We start from the raw sequence: 19,116 nt of genomic DNA, 5'->3' as shown, positions 1-19,116 counted from the left end.
TCGGATGCAAACTATTTGCTTTTTTTAAAAAACATAATTTCCCATTAATATTTACATCCCATAGGCGAGGCGTGGGCAACTCTGGACCTGGAGCGCCGCAGCCCTGCAGGCGTTCAGAGTTTCCCTGCTGCAACACACCTGGACAGAGCTGGACATCATCAGATTAGCATCAGGTGTGTTGCAGCAGGGAAACTGTTGACTCTGTGTGTGTGTGTCACTGTGGGAAAACTCACACACTGCAGGAGATCTGTGTTGTTGGTTTTTTACTGCACAGGAGATTTGGTCTCCAGGACCAATGACGGCTCGGTAGGAGTTGCCGCCTTCGCTGATTTCCTGCCCGTTCTTCAACCAGATGAAGGGCTTCGCTGGACTGCAGATGCTGTGACACCTCAGCTCTGCAGAGGTCACGTTCTGATTGGCTGACACTCGGATCACCTGCACCTGCAGATCTGCATCAGGACCAAACAGTCAACATCAGTTTGAAGCGCGCGTTGGGTTTCTATCGGCGTGGTTACCTGTGACAGTCAGAGTTACTCCGTGGACGTCATTTCCCCATCCAAATGAATACGTTTTAAATGTGAAGCGATATTCAGCCGAATCGTTCTCCGTCAGGTCGTTGATAGTCAGGAACGACTGGCCTGCCCTCTCCGAGACCTGAACCCGATCTGAATACTGATGGTTGTATTGAAGATCTGAAGGTTGCCAATAACCCGACAGGGGACGGCTTCCAGGACGGAACCAGAAATTTGATTGAACCATTTGGTTTCTGTAGTAAGTTTTATACACACAGGAGATGATGGCTGATGACCCTTTTACTGCACAGACTCTTCTCTGATTGTAAGTCACCGCGTCGCAGGACTTGCTCCACACACCTGGAAGATAGAAAATTGTTCAGGAATTTCTTGTTTTAAATACGAAGCATGTTTACAAAATGCCTCCATGTTGTTAAAATGACTGATGGAAGTGTGTTGGTGGGAATTGTGGAATGAACTCACAGACAGGAGGTGAAGGAAAATCCTCGTGTCCTTTTACAGCACAGGAAATGCTGTCTCCTCTCTCTAAGGAGCCAACATTTAAAGACGTCTCTCCCCTCATTGTTACTCCGTTTCTGTACCAGACGTAAGTCAGATGACCAGATGAGAGACACCTGTTGTCACACTGGTATTTGTGATATTGCTTGACGCTCACGTGTTGATCCAGCTCTGTGAGGAAGGAACATGCATGTTTTTGACGTGTTCAGACACATTTCTGTCAGGATTTTTGTAAAGATTTGGGAACTAATGATGAAGAACAACCTGACACCGTTAAAACTACTCCTGGAGTGCCAGTAAAACTTCCGCCTGGTTGGTTTGTGATGAACCTGAACTTGTACTCGCCCGAGTCGCTCTCTCTCAGGTCCGAGATGGTCAAGTTGCAGCTAGTTTTATAAATGTTGTAAATAACCCGACCTGTATACTTTTCCTGCGACCTCAGATCCACAGGTTCATTACCAGAGTGAAGGAACCAGAAGCTTTCGATGACGGTGGTCTGCAGGTGGTTTATTCTGGTTGGATATTTGTATGTGCATTTTATTTCTACTGTTGCTCCTTTAAAGGCACAGATCTCGGTGGACTCGTACTTCACCTCCCAGATTAGACTCTGCACCACTGCAACACAGAGAACATCAGGAAACCTCATTACCTCCACATAATTACATACATTAATACTCGACTGGAGTCCAGTCGCAGAGGCAGCAGCCTGAGCGAAGAGACTTCCCCCTCTCAACTACTCCTTCCAGCTCATCCGGGGGGACCAGACATGTCTCCTCATCTGGCAGGATGCTGTCCAGGACGTATCCTAACCAGATGCCAGATCCACCTCATCAGGCTCTTTTTGATGTGGACTCGGATCTCCACCTGCATGACTGAAAGGGAACTTCGACCTGCCCAGAAAGGTCGGAGTTTTCTCAATGTCAGTCATCCACCCCCATGCTCACAGTTCTCAGTTGACTTTATTTTGTACCCGTCGGTAGATTTGTTGTACAGCAACTTCAGGTTTGGTATGGAAGACAGTAACAGACACCCCCCTCTCAGCTCCACCTCTTTGCCCATATTTGTATTTTCCGGGAGACACGACGCGCATGCCCCTGCCAAGATGGTGATGGTAGGAACCGCCCACCGAGCTTCAATTCAGCTCTTCAGAAACCTACGGGTGACGTCATGGAGGCTCCGCCCATCTTTTATATACAGTCTATGGGGGACACCAGTGAATCATAGAACTTTCTAACTTTATTTTTCATCTTCTTTTTTTTATTCTGATCAGAATAAACCTGTTTGAAATGTTTCTTTTCTGACATTTCTGACATCTGACTTTGTGTCTACAGAAACTTTAAATTCAGGGGTCCTGGAGAGGAGGGTCCGCCGGATAGTCGAATCTCGGATTGAGGAGGAGCAGTGTGGTTTTTGTCCTGGCCGCGGAACAGTGGACCAGCTCTATACCCTCTTTGGGGTCCTGGAGGGGGCATGGGAGTTTGTCCAACCAGTCTACATGTGCTTTGTGGACCTGGAGAAGGCATTCCACCGTGTCCCCCGGGGGCTCCTGTGGCGGGTACTCCGGGAGTATGGGGTACCGGACCCCCTTGTACGAGCTGTCCGGTCCCTGTACGACAGGTGTCAGAGTTTGGTCCGCATTGCCGGTAGTAAGTCGGATTCGTTTCCAGTGAGGGTTGGACTCCGCCAAGGCTGCCCTTTATCACCGATTCTGTTCATAACTTATATGGACAGAATTTCTAGGCGCAGCCGAGGTGTTGAGGGGATCCGGCTTGGTGGCCTCAGGATTGGGTCCCTGCTTTTTGCCGATGACGTGGTCCTGTTGGCTTCATCTGGTGGTGATCTCCAGCTCTCGCTTGAGCGATTCGCGGCCGAGTGTGAAGCGGCTGGGATGAGAATCAGCACCTCCAAATCTGAGACCATGGTCCTCAGCCGGAATAGGGTGGATTGCCCTCTCCGGGTCGGGAGTCAGGTCCTGCCTCAAGTGGAGGAGTTTAAATATCTCGGGGTCTTGTTCACGAGTGAGGGAAGGATGGAGCGCGAGATCGACAGACGGATCGGTGCGGCGTCTGCAGTAATGCGGACTCTGCGCCGGTCTGTCGTGGTGAAGAAGGAGCTGAGCCAGAAGGCGAAGCTCTCGATTTACCAGTCGATCTACGTTCCTACCCTCACCTATGGTCATGAGCTGTGGGTCGTGACCGAAAGGAGATCTCGTATACAGGCGGCTGAAATGAGTTTCCTCCGCAGGGTGGCCGGGCTCTCCCTTAGAGATAGGGTGAGGAGCTCGCTCATCCGGGAGGAGATCAGAGTAGAGCCGCTGCTGCTCCGCATCGAGAGGAACCAGTTGAGGTGGCTCGGGCATCTGGTCAGGATGCCTCCTGGACCTCCCTGGTGAGGTGTTCCAGGCACGTCCCTCTGGGAGGAGACCCCGGGGAAGACCCAGGACACGCTGGAGGGATTATATCTCTGCCGCCCAATGCAGCGCCTAACTGATTCAGCGTCCTGCTTCTAGCATCATTATCATCAGATCTGATGATGTAAAACCACACAGAAACACAAAAATAACGTCAGAGAACAAAATTTTCATCGTGTAGAGTTAAAAACAGTGAAAATATTATGAACATATTAAAAGATTTTTCTTGATTTCCTGCTGTTTTTGTTGTGTTTCGGAGCCAGAATATCCTGCAGACAGATCGACAGAGCACCTTCAGTAATTTGGACTCTTAATCTGATTGGAATTTATTGGAATATAGACGCATTCGTAGGAAAGCCTGCGAATCGTTTATGAGAGCAGCCTGTCGTTTCAGGTGAAGATGGCCCTGTGTGTACAGACGACAGGGGAGACGGAAATGATTCAAGAGAAAAATCTAAGGAGACAAGGAGGAATGACGGAGAAGGCTTGGAAAAGCCACCTGGATCCACGCCAGCCTGGCAAAAGCTGCAACTTCCGGTACATCTCATTCCACCGACGGGGTTTTGCAAGAACTGCAGCTCGTGTGCATTTTAATGGAAACACGTGCCAGTCTCAGTTATGGTTTGTTTTTACACATGATGCTTTTATTTAGTGAAAAACCGGGATGGAAACACAGCTACTGACAAACATTGTTACCCAGATGAACATGACATCAGACGGCCTCATTCTTTCCTGAAAATGAAGTGAATCAGTGTTCCAGCAGCTTGTGGACGCTGCAGCAGGGTTTACTGCTAACAGTCTCTTGTGGTCGTGGAGGACTTCTTCCTTGATCTACGTTCCTACCCTCACCTATGGTCGTGAGCTGTGGGTCGTGACCGAAAGAACCAGATCTCGTCTACAGGCGGCTGAAATGGGTTTCCTCTGCAGGGTGGCCGGGCTCTCCCTTAGAGATAGGGTGAGGAGCTCGGTCATCCGGGAGGAGATCAGAGTAGAGCCGCTGCTCCTCTGCATCGAGAGGAACCAGTTGAGGTGGCTCGGGCATCTGGTCAGGATGCCTCCTGGACCTCCCTGGTGAGGTGTTCCAGGCACGTCCCTCGGGGAGGAGACCCCGGGGAAGACCCAGGACACGCTGGAGGGATTACATCTCTCGGCTGGCCTGGGAACGCCTCGGGATCCCCCCCGCAGAGTTGGCAAATGTGGCTGGGGAGAGGGAAGTCTGGGCTTCCCTGCTTAGGCTGCTGCCCCCGCGACCCGACCCCGGATAAGCGGCAGAAGATGGATGGATGGAAGACAGATGTGAAGTCAGACTAAGGAACATCTGGAGGAGTAAAGGACTGACTCAGCAAGGTTTCTGCATTCTGCAATAAATATTTCTACCAAAGATTCTGATTGTTCATTTTAAAGACAAGTAATGAACGTCTCCATAACTTTTCCATCATTTCTGAGTTTATACATGGAAGATTTGTTGGTCTGTTTAAAATTACTATTATAATTACTAATATTATTATTGATCATTATTGATTAGGTTCTTCTTAGTTCCTTTTCTCTACAATGTTTTTTCTGTCCTTTTATTTGTTTTCTTTTACATTTTAAATTGACATGAAGTTATAGTTTTTTCTCGCAGTTTTTCATGATTCCAGGAGTTGTGCAATCTGCTCAGACACAACAGATAAAAACTATTGGCCTTTTGGATAAATTTTCTTATCTTTTGTTTTTATATGCTTCCTTCCTGTCAAATAAAATTCTGTTACATTAAAATAATTGAAAAACTGAACTGAAAGAAAAGCGTTTCATGTTTTTCTTTTACTGCAGTAAATTACAGGGTTAAAGTCTAGTTTACGTTTCCGTTTCGGGTCAGGAAACAAGAATTATGAATTATGAAATTTCTACTTTCGAAACACAAAAGACTTGATATAAAGATGAAAAAACAGCAGGAAAAGTAAAAATCAATCTTTCATTTTATGTTGAGTTTATAAAATATTCAACTTCTGGAAACATTCTGATGTGTTTTTATCCATCTTTTACAGCAAATCTGATGTTTAAATTCAATGTGCTGTGAAACAGAAACCACTTTAGTCTGGAGGTGATACAACATCACACAACTTTTACTTGTAATAAAACACAGAAAAACTTTATCACCTGCTGCACAGAACAGGAAGATAAATCCGCTCTCTGCTGCACTGAAGCCCATCGCTGCTCCTCAGCTGTCGCATCTGCATGTGATGCCAGGAAACTACATGAACATGTACACACCACAAAGACGAGACTCTGCGAGAGTAGTTCCTGCAAGGTTTGAAGAAAGAAAGAATAACTTGCAGAAAGCTGCCTTCCTTCCACCTCAGACTGTCAAGCATGAAGGAAAACCCCCAAAACCGAGAGGAAGAACTGATTCTGACTGATACTTTGCATATAACACTTGTGAAAGTTTTGTGTGTGGAAACTGTGTTAAGAGGGGAAAAAAAGAAAGTTTTTCCTTTTTAACCTTCAGAACAGATGTAAACAGGTGGCGGTGCACCCAGCACTGCGCATTATTGATGTTGGCCACTGATTCCTCCTGATTCAGGGATTCTGGGTGATGATGTTGGATCAGATGAGGGAAAAGTTGGCACCGGAAGCCACCAGCAAGTATTTTACAGTGTTTCTGCTCAGAGTTCTCTACTTAGGTGGTATCAGCCTGCATCTGTGCGCAATATGCTGATCTCCAGTTCATCTGGAACTTCTAAAGCTCAAAAACTGGTTAACTTCACAGCAGGAGAGCCCACGTCTGGTCCTGGAGACAGACAATACTGCAGCGTGTCCAGGACACCTGGATCAGATGAACATCTGGTTTACAGGTGCGGGAGATACGAGTTTGAATCCCGCAGGTTAAAAAGTTATGGAGACGTTCATTACTTGTCTTTAAAATGAACAATCAGAATCTTTGGTAGAAATATTTATTGCAGAATATTTATTGCAGGTCATGTTGCGACATCGCTCCTCAGGAACACAGTAGTATATCTTCCAGTTGGGTCCTTAGGCAAGACCCTTTGTGCCACTGCCTATTCACCTCATGATGAGTGATAAAGAACAGAGAGTAATACTGGCTCAAACGTCGCCCGGTCAAATAAGGTCTCCGTCATGTACTGAGGGATCAGCCTACAGTGACAACAAATGGGCTACTGGAATACAAACTAGATGGCACTGGACTCAAGATGTGAACAAGGCATTGTTGGATTGCTACTATGCAAGTAACCCTAGTAAGCGGGACTATATGAAGGGATTGCTTCACATATGGATACTTAGACACCCACAGTCTACACTGACATCAAAACAACTAGTAGCTCAGTGTATCGATATCCGCAAACATCAGCTGCTATCACAGTTGGAGAATGAGGAGATACAACACATTAATGCTGTGACAAGGGGGAGCCAGAATGCCGAGGCAGATGGGACTGCTAACATCACGTAACTGACCTGAAAGATAAGATCATGGCTAAGATGAGAGCCTGCCAACCCCGACACCCAGATAATTAGCGATGTACCACCAGAAAGTCTGCTAGCTGATGTGAAAGCAGCAATAAGTATGATCCCAACTGCAACTGTTGCTGAGCTGATATACAGTCCAGCAACAGTTATTCTGGAGATGCTCAGCAGACGTAACATCTATATGAAGGGCAAGAAGGAGGCACAGTGGAAGAGAAGGTTGGAAGGCAAAATAAAGGCTGTTTGAAGGGAAGTTAGCCATCTGTCAGAACTCCAGAAGGGTAAAACTATGAAAGGGATAACCCAGAGGTACAGCCAGACCTACATACCTGAGGCTCCGGAAACTGCCAAACAAAGACTCCAAGCATTGGCTCCACGACTGAGGAGATACACAAGAGAAATAGAGGCCAGGCAAATAAACCAGCTATTCTTGACAAACCCAGCTAAAGTGTTCTCCCAGTTCCAGTGTAATACTACACAAGCTAACCCACCAAGACTGGAGACAGAACAACACTGGAAAGACACATGGGAGAAGGAGGCAACACATAACAGTGAAGCATAGTGGTTAAAGAACCTCAGAGCAGACCACAGTTCCCTCCCTGTACAAGGTCTAGTTACCATCACAGTAGCAGATATCCAGCATAGAATATCGGTTACTGGTCAGCACCTGGCCCTGACATGATCTATGTCAGCTGGTTAAAGAAGCTAACAGCACTCCATGAACGCCTGGCAGCACAAATGAACCAACTCCTGAGGGATGGGACTCACCCTGAATGGCTGACCATGGGTCGAACAGTCCTGATACTGAAAGACCCCCACAAGGGATCAGTCCCATCCAACTATCAGCTAATAATCTGCCTCTCAACAACATGGAAGCTCCTGTCAGGCCTCATAGTGGCTAAGGTAAGTGGGCACATGGATCAATACATGGCGGAGACACAGAAAGGCATTGGCAGAGTAACCAGAGGAGCCAAACATCAGCTACTGGTTGACAGAACAGTCGCTCGAGACTGCAAAACCAGAGAGACAAACCTGTGCACCGCCTGGATTGACTACCAGAAGGCCTACGACTCTATGCCACAGTATATATGCCAAGATCAATGGCAACATGGGGACCTTTGTTGCAAACTCAATGAGGCTGTGGCAGACCACCCTGGAGGCCAACTTCAAGCCAACAGTGCATGTCTCCATCAAATGTGGCATATACCAAAGAGATACCCTATCCCAGCTGCTGCTCTGTAGAGGTCTGAACCCCCTCAGCCAACTAATCAACAAGCCTGGCTATGGATACCGACTCAGGAATGGAGCCACCATCAGCCACCTCCTGTACATGGATGACATCAAGCTGTACGCTAAGAGTGAGCGGGACATCCACTCACTGATCCACACCACCAGGATCTACAGCAGGGACATCGACTCACTGATCCACTTCAAACTTTATTTCTTGAGCACTTTTCATGCCACGGGCAACACAAAGTGCTTTACAAGATAAAATCAAGTCATAAGGATTAAAAAAACAGTGGCTAAAAAGGCATTTAAAAATAATAGACACAAGCTCTTTCCACACACACATACAAGGACATAGAGCAAAGAACCCACCCACATTCCCCGAAAAACATCATTCCCTGAATACTGTCTCTTTAACTGAATTCTGGTTAATAAAACAACTAAAAACATTCAGTAAGTGATAAAAATTCTGACTTGGTGCTGATGTGAGGAGACAATACCTCGGGATCCATCCACACCAGGCGCCAGTCCCCCGCATGCTCATAGGAGCCGTTGCCACAGCAACTGCACAACTCCCAGGCAGCAACGGGGCCACCCCGCAGCCATGAAGCTGCAGTGCTGGACCCCGCGCCACCCAAACAGCAGCGGTCGCCATGACAACAGCCCCCAGACCAAACAGGCAGGGCCCGCAAAGTAAAATAAAATTCAGTTAAATGCTAAAATAAAAAGGTCTTGAGCCTCTTCTTAAAAACATCAACAGTCTCCGCGGCCCTGAGGCTCTCTGGCAGGCTGGTCCACAGTCCAGGACCATAACAATGGAAAGAGGTCTCACCGTATGTCTTAGTTCTGATTTTAGGAACCACTAAAAGGCCGGTACCAGAGGACCTCAGGGTCCGCGAAGGCTCATAATTAAAAAGAAGGTCGGATAAATAAGAAGGCCCAAGACCATTAAGGCATTTATAAACAAGTAAAATAATCTTAAAATCAATCCTGAAGCGCACAGGAAGCCAATGCAGCGATTTTAAAACTGGTGTAATGTGCTCCCGTCCCCTGGTCCTCGTCAGAACTCATTCATTCATTCATTCATTTTCCGAACCGCTTATTCCAATTCAGGGTCGCGGGGAAGCTGGAGCCTATCCCAGCTGGCTTTGGGCGACAGGCAGGGTACACCCTGGACAGCTCGCCAGTCCATCGCAGGGCTCGTCAGAACTCGTGCCGCTGAATTCTGTAGTAATTGTAGGCTGGAAAGAGACTTTTTAGGAAGACCAGAGAGCAGGGCGTTACAGTAATCTAATCTACTGGAAATAAAAGCATTCATCAGCACCTCTGTGCTGGCAAGAGAGAGAAATGGGCGACTCTGGCAATATTTTTTAGATGATAAAAACCTGTTTTTGTTACATTTTTTATGTGTGGAATAAAATCCAGCTCAGAGTCAAGAAGAACACCCAAATTTCTCACACACTGGGAGGGATTAAAATGTAATTTTGATAAAAGGATCTCTCTCTTGCCTTCAGGACCGATAATTAAAACTTCAGTTTTGTCCTGGTTGAGCTGTAAAAACTTTGCTGCCATCCATGACTTTATATCTGAAATACAGTTTAAAAGAACATTTAGTGGCTCTAAGTCATCAGGGGACACGGCGATGTAAAGCTGTGTATCATCGGCATGGCTGTGAAAATCAACGCCGTGTCTCCTGATGACGTCCCCAAGTGGTAACATATACAGGTTAAAAAGTAACGGGCCTAAAATTGATCCTTGGGGAACCAAGTTCTGGGTTTTCCTGATAGTTAATGGTTTCGTCCTCCCGCAGGGGAACATGACTCCAGTGCGTATTGGTGTATGGATGTGTGTATATATAAGTGGGTGTGTATGTGTGCTTATATATACGCAAATGTATGTAGGTTGTTCTCTTTTTCAATCTTTCTCCCCCCCCCTCTCTCTCTATGTTATTATGAGACCAGTACAATTTTTTTTTCTGTCCCAACTGTCCCAATAATGTTGATATTCTGTCCTCTCCACGGAGTGCAGATGGCTGTTTTGCCTGGTTCTGGTTCTTCTTGAGGTTCTGGTTCTGCAGGAGGTTTTCCCTCCTGCAGCTCAGGATGGGAAATTGAATCAAACAGCAAATTTCATGCAAGCTATTGATTTAATTAGCTCAATATTAATTTTCTTTTATTCTTTAATTTTTGTAATTGAAATGATATGAACGTGATTATTATGAAGTGGATGATGGATATCTGTAATATTTGTTAGATTATAAACGGACACAGGTAAATGTGAGAGATGACTCGTTACATCAGCTTCTGACCGAGTGCAGACTTCATCTTAGTCCAGCAGATGGCAACATAGTAAATCCTAATATCCGGACACCCGCAAACTTAACAACGAAGAAGAAAAGCATGGCTCCCATTGGCCAACAGCTCGGACGTCGTTACGTAACTTCCTGTGTTCGCTGCTGCTATCCTTGTCGCTGCGACATTTGGCTGAATTTTAGGTTTTTCAAGGTAATAAAACCTGACTTTTCTAAGAGATTTTGCTCCACATGAAATATTATAATAACTATTTAGTTACTAATCAGAGTGAAAATGAGTCTGAATCAATCCCGCGCGACCTTTATTGAAACGTCCTTGACAAAGCGGCTGTTACTGTGTGTTAGCTTAGCACCGCTGTTAGCATTATAATCATACATGTTTAACTCTGTAAACATGTTCACCTCTCTGTAAACATGTTTAACTCTCTGTAAAGGTGTTTACGTCTCTGTAAACGCGTTTAACTAACTGGCTGGAAACGTGATTAACTGGCTTTAAACATGGTATGTTGGCGACTTAAACAGGAGTTGTTGAACCCTAACAGAGATGGTGACTTGTCGATTAAATTTACCATTTATGATTAATTATTTCTGATAACCAGGACATGACAGATCAAAGTCTCTGATTATATTGAACACTTTTAACCTGGACATGTTCTATTTGAGCTGTCCATTATGGGATTTTGCACAAATCTGAGGTTTGTCTTTTCTGTTTTGTTTCTAAAATGGTGAAATTGTACAGTTTAATCTCTTTATAATGTGAGCTAAAGCATCATGTTTATCATCTATTAACATATCTAAGATGTGTAAATATAAAGGTGTTCATAGTCTGAATAAATTGATTTCATTGAGTCATCCTATTTTCATCCATGAACGAGCTCGTTTCCACATCAGAATATCTTACTGGGTAAAACTGGTTATAATGTGTCTTTTTTTTCCCAAGTTGCACACTTGAATAATGAGTCCGTGTGTGGTCTTTGCGGGTTTCATTATGATCGGCTGTTAGAAACAGAAATGAAGGGACAGCAAGTATAATGATCCACCATTTTCAACAGCCGACACCACTGAATACTGTGGCGCGCGCTCAGAGTGCTCATTGTATGAGACACTCCCTCTTGTGGCCAATTGGAGCAATTACACACTGTTTAAAGTCTATGAGAACAAAATAAAATAAATAACCCCATAACCAATAACCAAGGTGGGGGTTAGCTTGTGTCAGTCCCCTATATTCCCACATAAACCGTATTTACTACTAATGCAGCAAGTTTAATAAGCTATTAAACGTGTTTAGTAGCTTATTAAACGTGTTTAGTTGCTTATTAAACGTGTTTAGTTGCTTATTAAACGCGTTTAGTTGCTTATTAAACGTGTTTAGTTGCTTATTAAACGCGTTTAGTAGCTTATTAAACGCGTTTAGTAGCTTATTAAACGCGTTTAGTAGCTTATTAAACGCGTTTAGTAGCTTATTAAACGCGTTTAGTAGCTTATTAAACGCGTTTAGTAGCTTATTAAATGCGTTTAGTAGCTTATTAAACGCGTTTAGTAGCTTATTGAACGCGTTTAGTAGCTTATTGAACGCGTTTAGTAGCTTATTGAACGCGTTTAGTAGCTTATTGAACGCGTTTAGTAGCTTATTGAACGCGTTTAGTAGCTTATTGAACGCGTTTAGTAGCTTATTGAACGCGTTTAGTAGCTTATTAAACGCGTTTAGTAGCTTATTAAACGCGTTTAGTAGCTTATTAAACGCGTTTAGTAGCTTATTAAACGCGTTTAGTAGCTTATTAAACGCGTTTAGTAGCTTATTAAACGCGTTTAGTAGCTTATTAAACGCGTTTAGTAGCTTATTAAACGCGTTTAGTAGCTTATTAAACGCGTTTAGTAGCTTATTAAACGCGTTTAGTAGCTTATTAAACGCGTTTAGTAGCTTATTAAACGCGTTTAGTAGCTTATTAAACGCGTTTAGTTGCTTATTAAACGCGTTTAGTAGCTTATTAAACGCGTTTAGTAGCTTATTAAACGCGTTTAGTAGCTTATTAAACGCGTTTAGTAGCTTATTAAACGCGTTTAGTAGCTTATTAAACGCGTTTAGTAGCTTATTAAACGCGTTTAGTAGCTTATTAAACGCGTTTAGTAGCTTATTAAACGCGTTTAGTAGCTTATTGAACGCGTTTAGTAGCTTATTGAACGCGTTTAGTAGCTTATTAAACGCGTTTAGTAGCTTATTAAACGCGTTTAGTAGCTTATTAAACATGCTGCATTAGTAGTGGGTGGAATTCACGCGGCTGGGGGTTTGTGCAGCTTCATCCAGGCAGGAATCTGTTTGCCACCTGGACACCTGGTGATGAAGGTAAAGTGTCTCTGCTTCTGGTTTCAGGTCTGAAGTCCCGATGGCGGCAACCTTCCGTCTACTGTTGTCCGCGTGGAGGCCCGGTAAGATACCTGCTTTGTTCTGATGAAGCTGCTTTCCGGTGGGTCTCGACGGGCTTTCAGAGTGTCTCGGTGCAGAGCGACCCTCCGGCTGAACCACCAGCTGACTCGGATCAGACATGAAAACATTCCAGCTCAGTTTAATCGTCTGAGACGTCTCAGTCTGGAGGAAAGCAAAGCCGAAGTCGGATCACTTTGCTTTCACCCGTTCTGATTCTTACTGTCCGATACGATACCTGGCTTCAGGGATCTGCTGATATCACACTGGACTTCTGGCTTTGTCTTGTGAATTAAGCTTTTAAAAGATATTTGTTTGTTGTTGCTGCAGTTGGTTGTGTTTTTCCTTAGAGGCAGCAAACGTCTCCTTGGTTAATTTGATTAGAAGCAGGAAATCGGCCAAGTGGAGCGTCATGCTGAGAACATCTGTTAGATTTTAGATTTAACATGTATTTCATCAATTCTGTTTGTCTTCAGGCAGTGTGGTGGCCAGGCAGAACACAGTCAGGTCCTTCAGTGTGTCACTGCAGAGGAACGGATTCAGTAAGTAGTCCTCCATCACATGACTGCTGGCGGACCCACATCTCCATCAGGAGACTGTAGAAACCACCAGATTTCCTGCATCAGATGGTGAAACGGTGGATAAAGCAGTAATTCAGTTCATAAACTGGCCTTTAAGGGTTAAATTCCTGAAAATCATTTGTTTTTAAATAGGATGGAAAATGTTTCAGCGATTTTTTTTTTTTTTTTTTTTTTAAAAAGAAAAATCTGATTAAAAACTCGACAAATGATGATTTTAGAGCAGAGCACGGCCACTAGAGGGCAGCACCCTCGTGGACCGGGAGCAAAAGTCTGTGTGGCGATCGGGTGACCGGCGGGTGACCGGCGGGTGACCGGGTGTTCATGTTGTGTCTTCAGAGTACGTGAACGCCCAGGAGATCCCTTCAGATATGAAGTCCATCACAGACCGAGCTGCACAGACCCTGCTGTGGACCGAGCTCTTCAGAGGTTTGACCCGCTCCGTGGTTCTGGAGCCAACCTGGAAGTCTGAGAAGATGATGATTGATGATTGATGACTGATGATTGATGATTGATGATTATTGACGTGAGACTGACGGTGGAATGTCTGCGTGACGTCCTCCCTCGCTGTGTCAGGTCTGGGCATGACCATGAGCTACCTGTTCAGAGAGCCGGCCACCATCAACTACCCGTTTGAGAAGGGACCGCTGTCGCCGCGCTTCAGAGGAGAGCACGCGCTGCGGAGGTGAGGAAGATGATGATGAAGCATCACAGCATGTTGGGTAAAACTAACCGCAGGACCGGCGTCGCCGTGCCAACCTGCAAATGGCATCTCGGTATAAATCCATCTGTAATGTTGATGCTTGAGGTTGATATGGTGGTGATGGTGGTGATGATGATGATGGTGGTGATGGTGGTGATGATGATGGTGGTGATGGTGGTGATGAAGATGATGATGACGACGATGATGGTGATGGTGATGATGATGACGATGGTGATGATGATGATGATGTAGATGATGGTGATGATGATGACGATGATGATGACGATGGTGATGATGATGACGATGGTGATGATGGTGATGATGATCGTGATGGTGATGATGATGACGATGATGATGACGATGATGATGACGATGATGATGATGACGATGATGATGACGATGATGATGGTGATGATGGTGATGATGATGATGGTGATGATGGTGATGATGATGACGATGATGATGACGATGGTGATGATGGTGACGATGATGATGACGATGATGATGGTGATGATGACGATGATGATGGTGGTGATGATGATGATGATGACGATGGTGATGATGGTGATGATGATGACGATGGTGACGATGGTGATGATGATGACGATGATGATGACGATGATGGTGATGATGGTGACGATGATGATGACGATGATGATGACGATGATGATGGTGATGGTGATGGTGGTGGTGATGATGATGATGACGATGGTGATGATGGTGATGATGATGACGATGATGATGACGATGGTGACGATGGTGATGATGATGACGATGATGATGGTGATGATGGTGATGGTGGTGGTGATGATGATGGTGACGATGATGATGACGATGATGATGACGATGATGGTGATGATGACGATGATGATGACGGTGATGATGGTGGTGATGATGATGGTGATGATGATGATGATGATGATGGTGATGATGATGGTGATGATGACGACGATGATGTGATGATGATGGTGATGGAGATGGAGATGACGATGATGGTGGTGATGATGATGATGATGATGATCATGGTGATGAGTTCAGTTCTTAACTAATCCTCTCTGATGATGACAGATATCCTTCAGGAGAGGAACGCTGCATCGCCTGCAAACTGTGTGAAGCCATCTGTCCAGCCCAGGTACACACACACACACACACACACACACACACACACACACACACACACACACACACACACATGGATTCAGGTCCTGGTGGGTTCGGGGTCCCGGTGCGGTCGGGGTCCCGGTGCGGTCGGGCTCCCGGTGCGGTCGGGCTCCCGGTGCGGTCGGGGTCCCGGTGGGTTCGGGGTCCCGGTGGGTTCGGGCTCCCGGTGCGGTCGGGCTCCCGGTGCGGTCGGGGTCCCGGTGGGTTCGGGGTCCCGGTGGGTTCGGGCTCCCGGTGGGTTCGGGCTCCCGGTGCGGTCGGGCTCCCGGTGCGGTCGGGCTCCCGGTGCGGTCGGGGTCCCGGTGGGTTCGGGGTCCCGGTGGGTTCGGGCTCCCGGTGGGTTCGGGCTCCCGGTGCGGTCGGGCTCCCGGTGGGTTCGGGGTCCCGGTGGGTTCGGGCTCCCGGTGGGTTCGGGGTCCCGGTGCGGTCGGGGTCCCGGTGGGTTCGGGGTCCCGGTGCGGTCGGGGTCCCGGTGCGGTCGGGCTCCCGGTGCGGTCGGGGTCCCGGTGGGTTCGGGCTCCCGGTGGGTTCGGGCTCCCGGTGCGGTCGGGGTCCCGGTGGGTTCGGGGTCCCGGTGGGTTCGGGCTCCCGGTGCGGTCGGGGACCAGCCTGGTGTGTGAGGACGCTCTGAGTGACGAAGCAACTTCTTCTTCCCACCGTATTCCAGGCCATCACCATCGAAGCGGAGCCCCGAGCCGATGGCGGCAGGAGGACGACTCGGTACGATATCGACATGACCAAATGTATTTACTGCGGTTTCTGCCAGGAGGCGTGTCCTGTCGACGCCATCGTAGAGGTAAGGAGGTCTGCACTGATCAACCAATCACGTCACAGATCTCCAACCCTCAGTCCAGATGTTCTGTCCCGTCTTCACACACACCTGTCCCGTCTTCACACACACCTGTCCCGTCTTCACACACACCTGTCCCGTCTTCACACACACCTGTCCCGTCTTCACACACACCTGTCCCGTCTTCACACACACCTGTCCTCTTCTCTTCAGGGTCCTAACTTTGAGTTTTCCACGGAGAGCCACGAGGAGCTGCTCTACAACAAGGAGAAGCTGCTGAACAACGGAGACAAGTGGGAAGCAGAGATAGCTGCCAACATACAAGCTGATTACCTGTACCGATAAACACACACACACACACACACACACGTGTTGATTCTGTACATACTGAAGTAGAAAAGCTGCGTTTGAACTTGTTCAGGGTTGGATTTGTTTAATTCAGAAGCCTTTATTTAAAACAAATCTGCTCCTTCTTCATGTTTCTGGGTGTGAAGTGAACCAGGAAGTGTCTGCTGGGATGTGTTTAATGTTCCATCCTACTTCCTGTCAAACAGCCTTTCACATTAAAATCAGGTAACGGATGTTCTGAAAGCATGTTTCTGGTTTATCTTCCGTCATGCTGGCGAGTGAAGCGACGTGTAAATGTGGTTAGAGACGTCCAATCAGCTGAACAGGTGTCACATGGTCTGTTTGTTTCCATCCTGATGCAAATCTAATAAAATATAGACATAAAAATAAAAACTCTTAATATGTTGAATGTGAAACTTTTTTCCGCCGGTGTTTTTAAACTTCAGGAGAACTGAGTCTTTACCAGATTTATGTTTCATCCACATCAGCAAGCCATTCGGTTGCTGATGTCCGTCTCCATGCCAGATGTCTGCGTTACGACCACAGACCGTAGATGGAAGATGGGCGGAGCCTCCGGCGGTTAAAAGTGAAGCCGATGCAGAAGTACATAAACCTGCCGTTCCCCCTTCATCCACTAGGGGCTGCAAAACAAGACCCAATTCTCTGATCTCTTGTCTGAGTTAGTGCTGACTACTGATAAGGTCATTGTACTAGGTGATTTTAATATTCATGTTGACCATGAAAATGATAGTTTAAACATTTCCTTTAGCTCTATTCTAAACTCAGTTGGGTTTTCACAAAATGTCCATGGAGCCACTCACTCTCATGGTCATACTCTTGATCGGGTTCTAACATCTGGTATTGAGACTGATAAGCTCAAAGTATTTCCTCAAAACCCTGTCTTGTCCGATCACTTCTTATTAACCTTTGAATTCACTTTATTTGATTACTCACTGACCAAAAATAAATTCTACTATAGTAGATGTTTATCAGACAATAATATTACAAAATTTAAACAATCAATTGAATCAATTTTTTCACATCTACCATGTGTTAGCATGACAGAGAGTCCCCCTTTAAGCCTTACTCCTGCTCAGATTGATCAACATGCTGATACTATAACAGCTTCAATGTGTACAACCTTGGATAATGTTGCTCCCCTAAAGAAGAAGAAATTAGGTAAGATTATGAAGGCTCCCTGGTTTAATTCCCAGCTTCGAGCTCTAAAACAGGCATCAAGGCGTTTGGAAAACAGATGGCGTTCATCAGGACTAGAGGAGTCTCACTTAACCTGGAAAGAAAGTTTAATTGTATACAAAAAAGCCTTACGTACGGCAAGAACAGCTTATTATTCATCATTGATAGAGGAAAACAAAAACAACCCTCGGTTTCTTTTCAGCACTGTAGCCAGGCTTACTAGGAGCCGGAGCGCTGTGGAGCCATGTATTCCTTTCTCACTTAGCTGTGATGATTTCATGTATTTTTTCAGGAATAAAATTGACACTATTAGAGATCAAATTCACAATATTCTTCCTTCTACCTATAATGTTGAGCCTGTTGTGGTCTCCGAAGCATCCTTAGAACCAGGATCTGACTTGTGTCTAAATAGTTTCTGTCCTGTCCAACCCTCTGAATTAACTAAAATAATAGCTTCATCTAAACCATCCACCTGTATCTTAGACCCTCTCCCAACGAGCCTCTTTAAGGACATTTTCCCTTTAATTAATACATCACTACTAAATCTTATCAATATGTCTTTAGTGACAGGATATGTACCACAATCATTTAAAACTGCTGTAATCAAGCCTTTACTTAAAAAGCAATCTCTGGATCCAGAGGTGATAGCAAATTATAGACCTATATCTAACCTCCCGTTTATGTCCAAAATTCTGGAGAAAATAGTTTCCACTCAGCTACATGCCCACCTGAGCAGAAATAATTTATGCGAGGAGTTTCAGTCAGGATTTAGAGCTCATCATAGCACTGAGACGGCATTGGTGAAAGTTACTAATGACCTTCTTATTTGACCCTGACCTGTCCTTTGGTCCACATATTAAGCAGGTTACTAAAACAGCCTTCTTTCATTTACGTAATATAGCCAAAATTAGGGACATTCTGTCTCAGAGTGATGCAGAAAAACTGGTTCAGGCTTTTGTTACTTCGAGACTAGATTACTGTAACTCTATTACTGGGCTGTCCTAAATATGCCCTGAAAAGCCTTCAGCTGATCCAGAATTCTGCAGCCAGAGTCCTGACCAGAACCAGCATGAGAGATCATATTTCTCCAGTTTTAGCCTCTCTTCATTGGCTGCCTGTTGAATCTAGAATAGAATTTAAAATCCTTCTCCTTACATATAAAGCCCTCCACAACCAGGCACCACTATATATCAAAGACCTCATAGTTCCTTATATACCAAGCAGAGTACTTCGTTCGCAGACTGCAGGCTTACTTGTGGTTCCTAGAGTCTCAAAGAGCCGAGCAGGAGGCAGAGCCTTTGGTTATCAGGCCCCTCTCTTATGGAATAAGCTCCCAGTTAGTGTTAGGGAAGCAGACACCCTCCCCACCTTTAAGACTAGGCTGAAGACTTATCTTTTTGATAAGTCCTATAGCTAGGGATGGTTAGCATCCCTTAGTTATGCTGCTATAGGTTTAGACTGCTGAGGGACATTTCC

The 19,116-nt window shown here is 45.7% G+C and overlaps 1 protein-coding gene across 1 annotated transcript; it reads left to right on the top strand.

Moving 5' to 3' along the window:
• Nucleotides 1-10,541: 10,541 nt before the first annotated feature.
• On the top strand, nucleotides 10,542-16,840 carry LOC306774956 (NADH dehydrogenase [ubiquinone] iron-sulfur protein 8, mitochondrial-like). The gene is made up of 8 exons (XM_079265150.1): nucleotides 10,542-10,634; nucleotides 12,813-12,868; nucleotides 13,340-13,405; nucleotides 13,781-13,870; nucleotides 14,018-14,126; nucleotides 15,213-15,276; nucleotides 15,973-16,101; nucleotides 16,309-16,840. The coding sequence occupies exons 2-8, from the start codon at nucleotides 12,826-12,828 to the stop codon at nucleotides 16,438-16,440; spliced, it is 633 nt and encodes a 210-aa protein (XP_079121276.1). The 5' UTR covers nucleotides 10,542-10,634; nucleotides 12,813-12,825; the 3' UTR covers nucleotides 16,441-16,840.
• Nucleotides 16,841-19,116: the final 2,276 nt, after the last annotated feature.

Source organism: Telmatherina bonti, assembly GCF_933228915.1.
Source record: "Telmatherina bonti genome assembly, chromosome: 3".
NCBI lineage: Eukaryota > Metazoa > Chordata > Actinopteri > Atheriniformes > Telmatherinidae > Telmatherina > Telmatherina bonti.
The sequence above is the reverse complement of the archived record's forward strand: the minus strand, read 5'-3'. Positions and strand labels throughout refer to the sequence as shown.

Bases quoted from the DNA above. Each gene is read 5' to 3' on its own strand.
- LOC306774956 (XM_079265150.1), top strand. From the start codon at position 12,826: ATGGCGGCAACCTTCCGTCTACTGTTGTCCGCGTGGAGGCCCG. The intron at 13,406-13,780 runs GTAAGTAGTCCT...TTGTGTCTTCAG, and splicing joins ACTGCAGAGGAACGGATTCA to AGTACGTGAACGCCCAGGAG. The intron at 13,871-14,017 runs GTTTGACCCGCT...TCGCTGTGTCAG, and splicing joins GTGGACCGAGCTCTTCAGAG to GTCTGGGCATGACCATGAGC.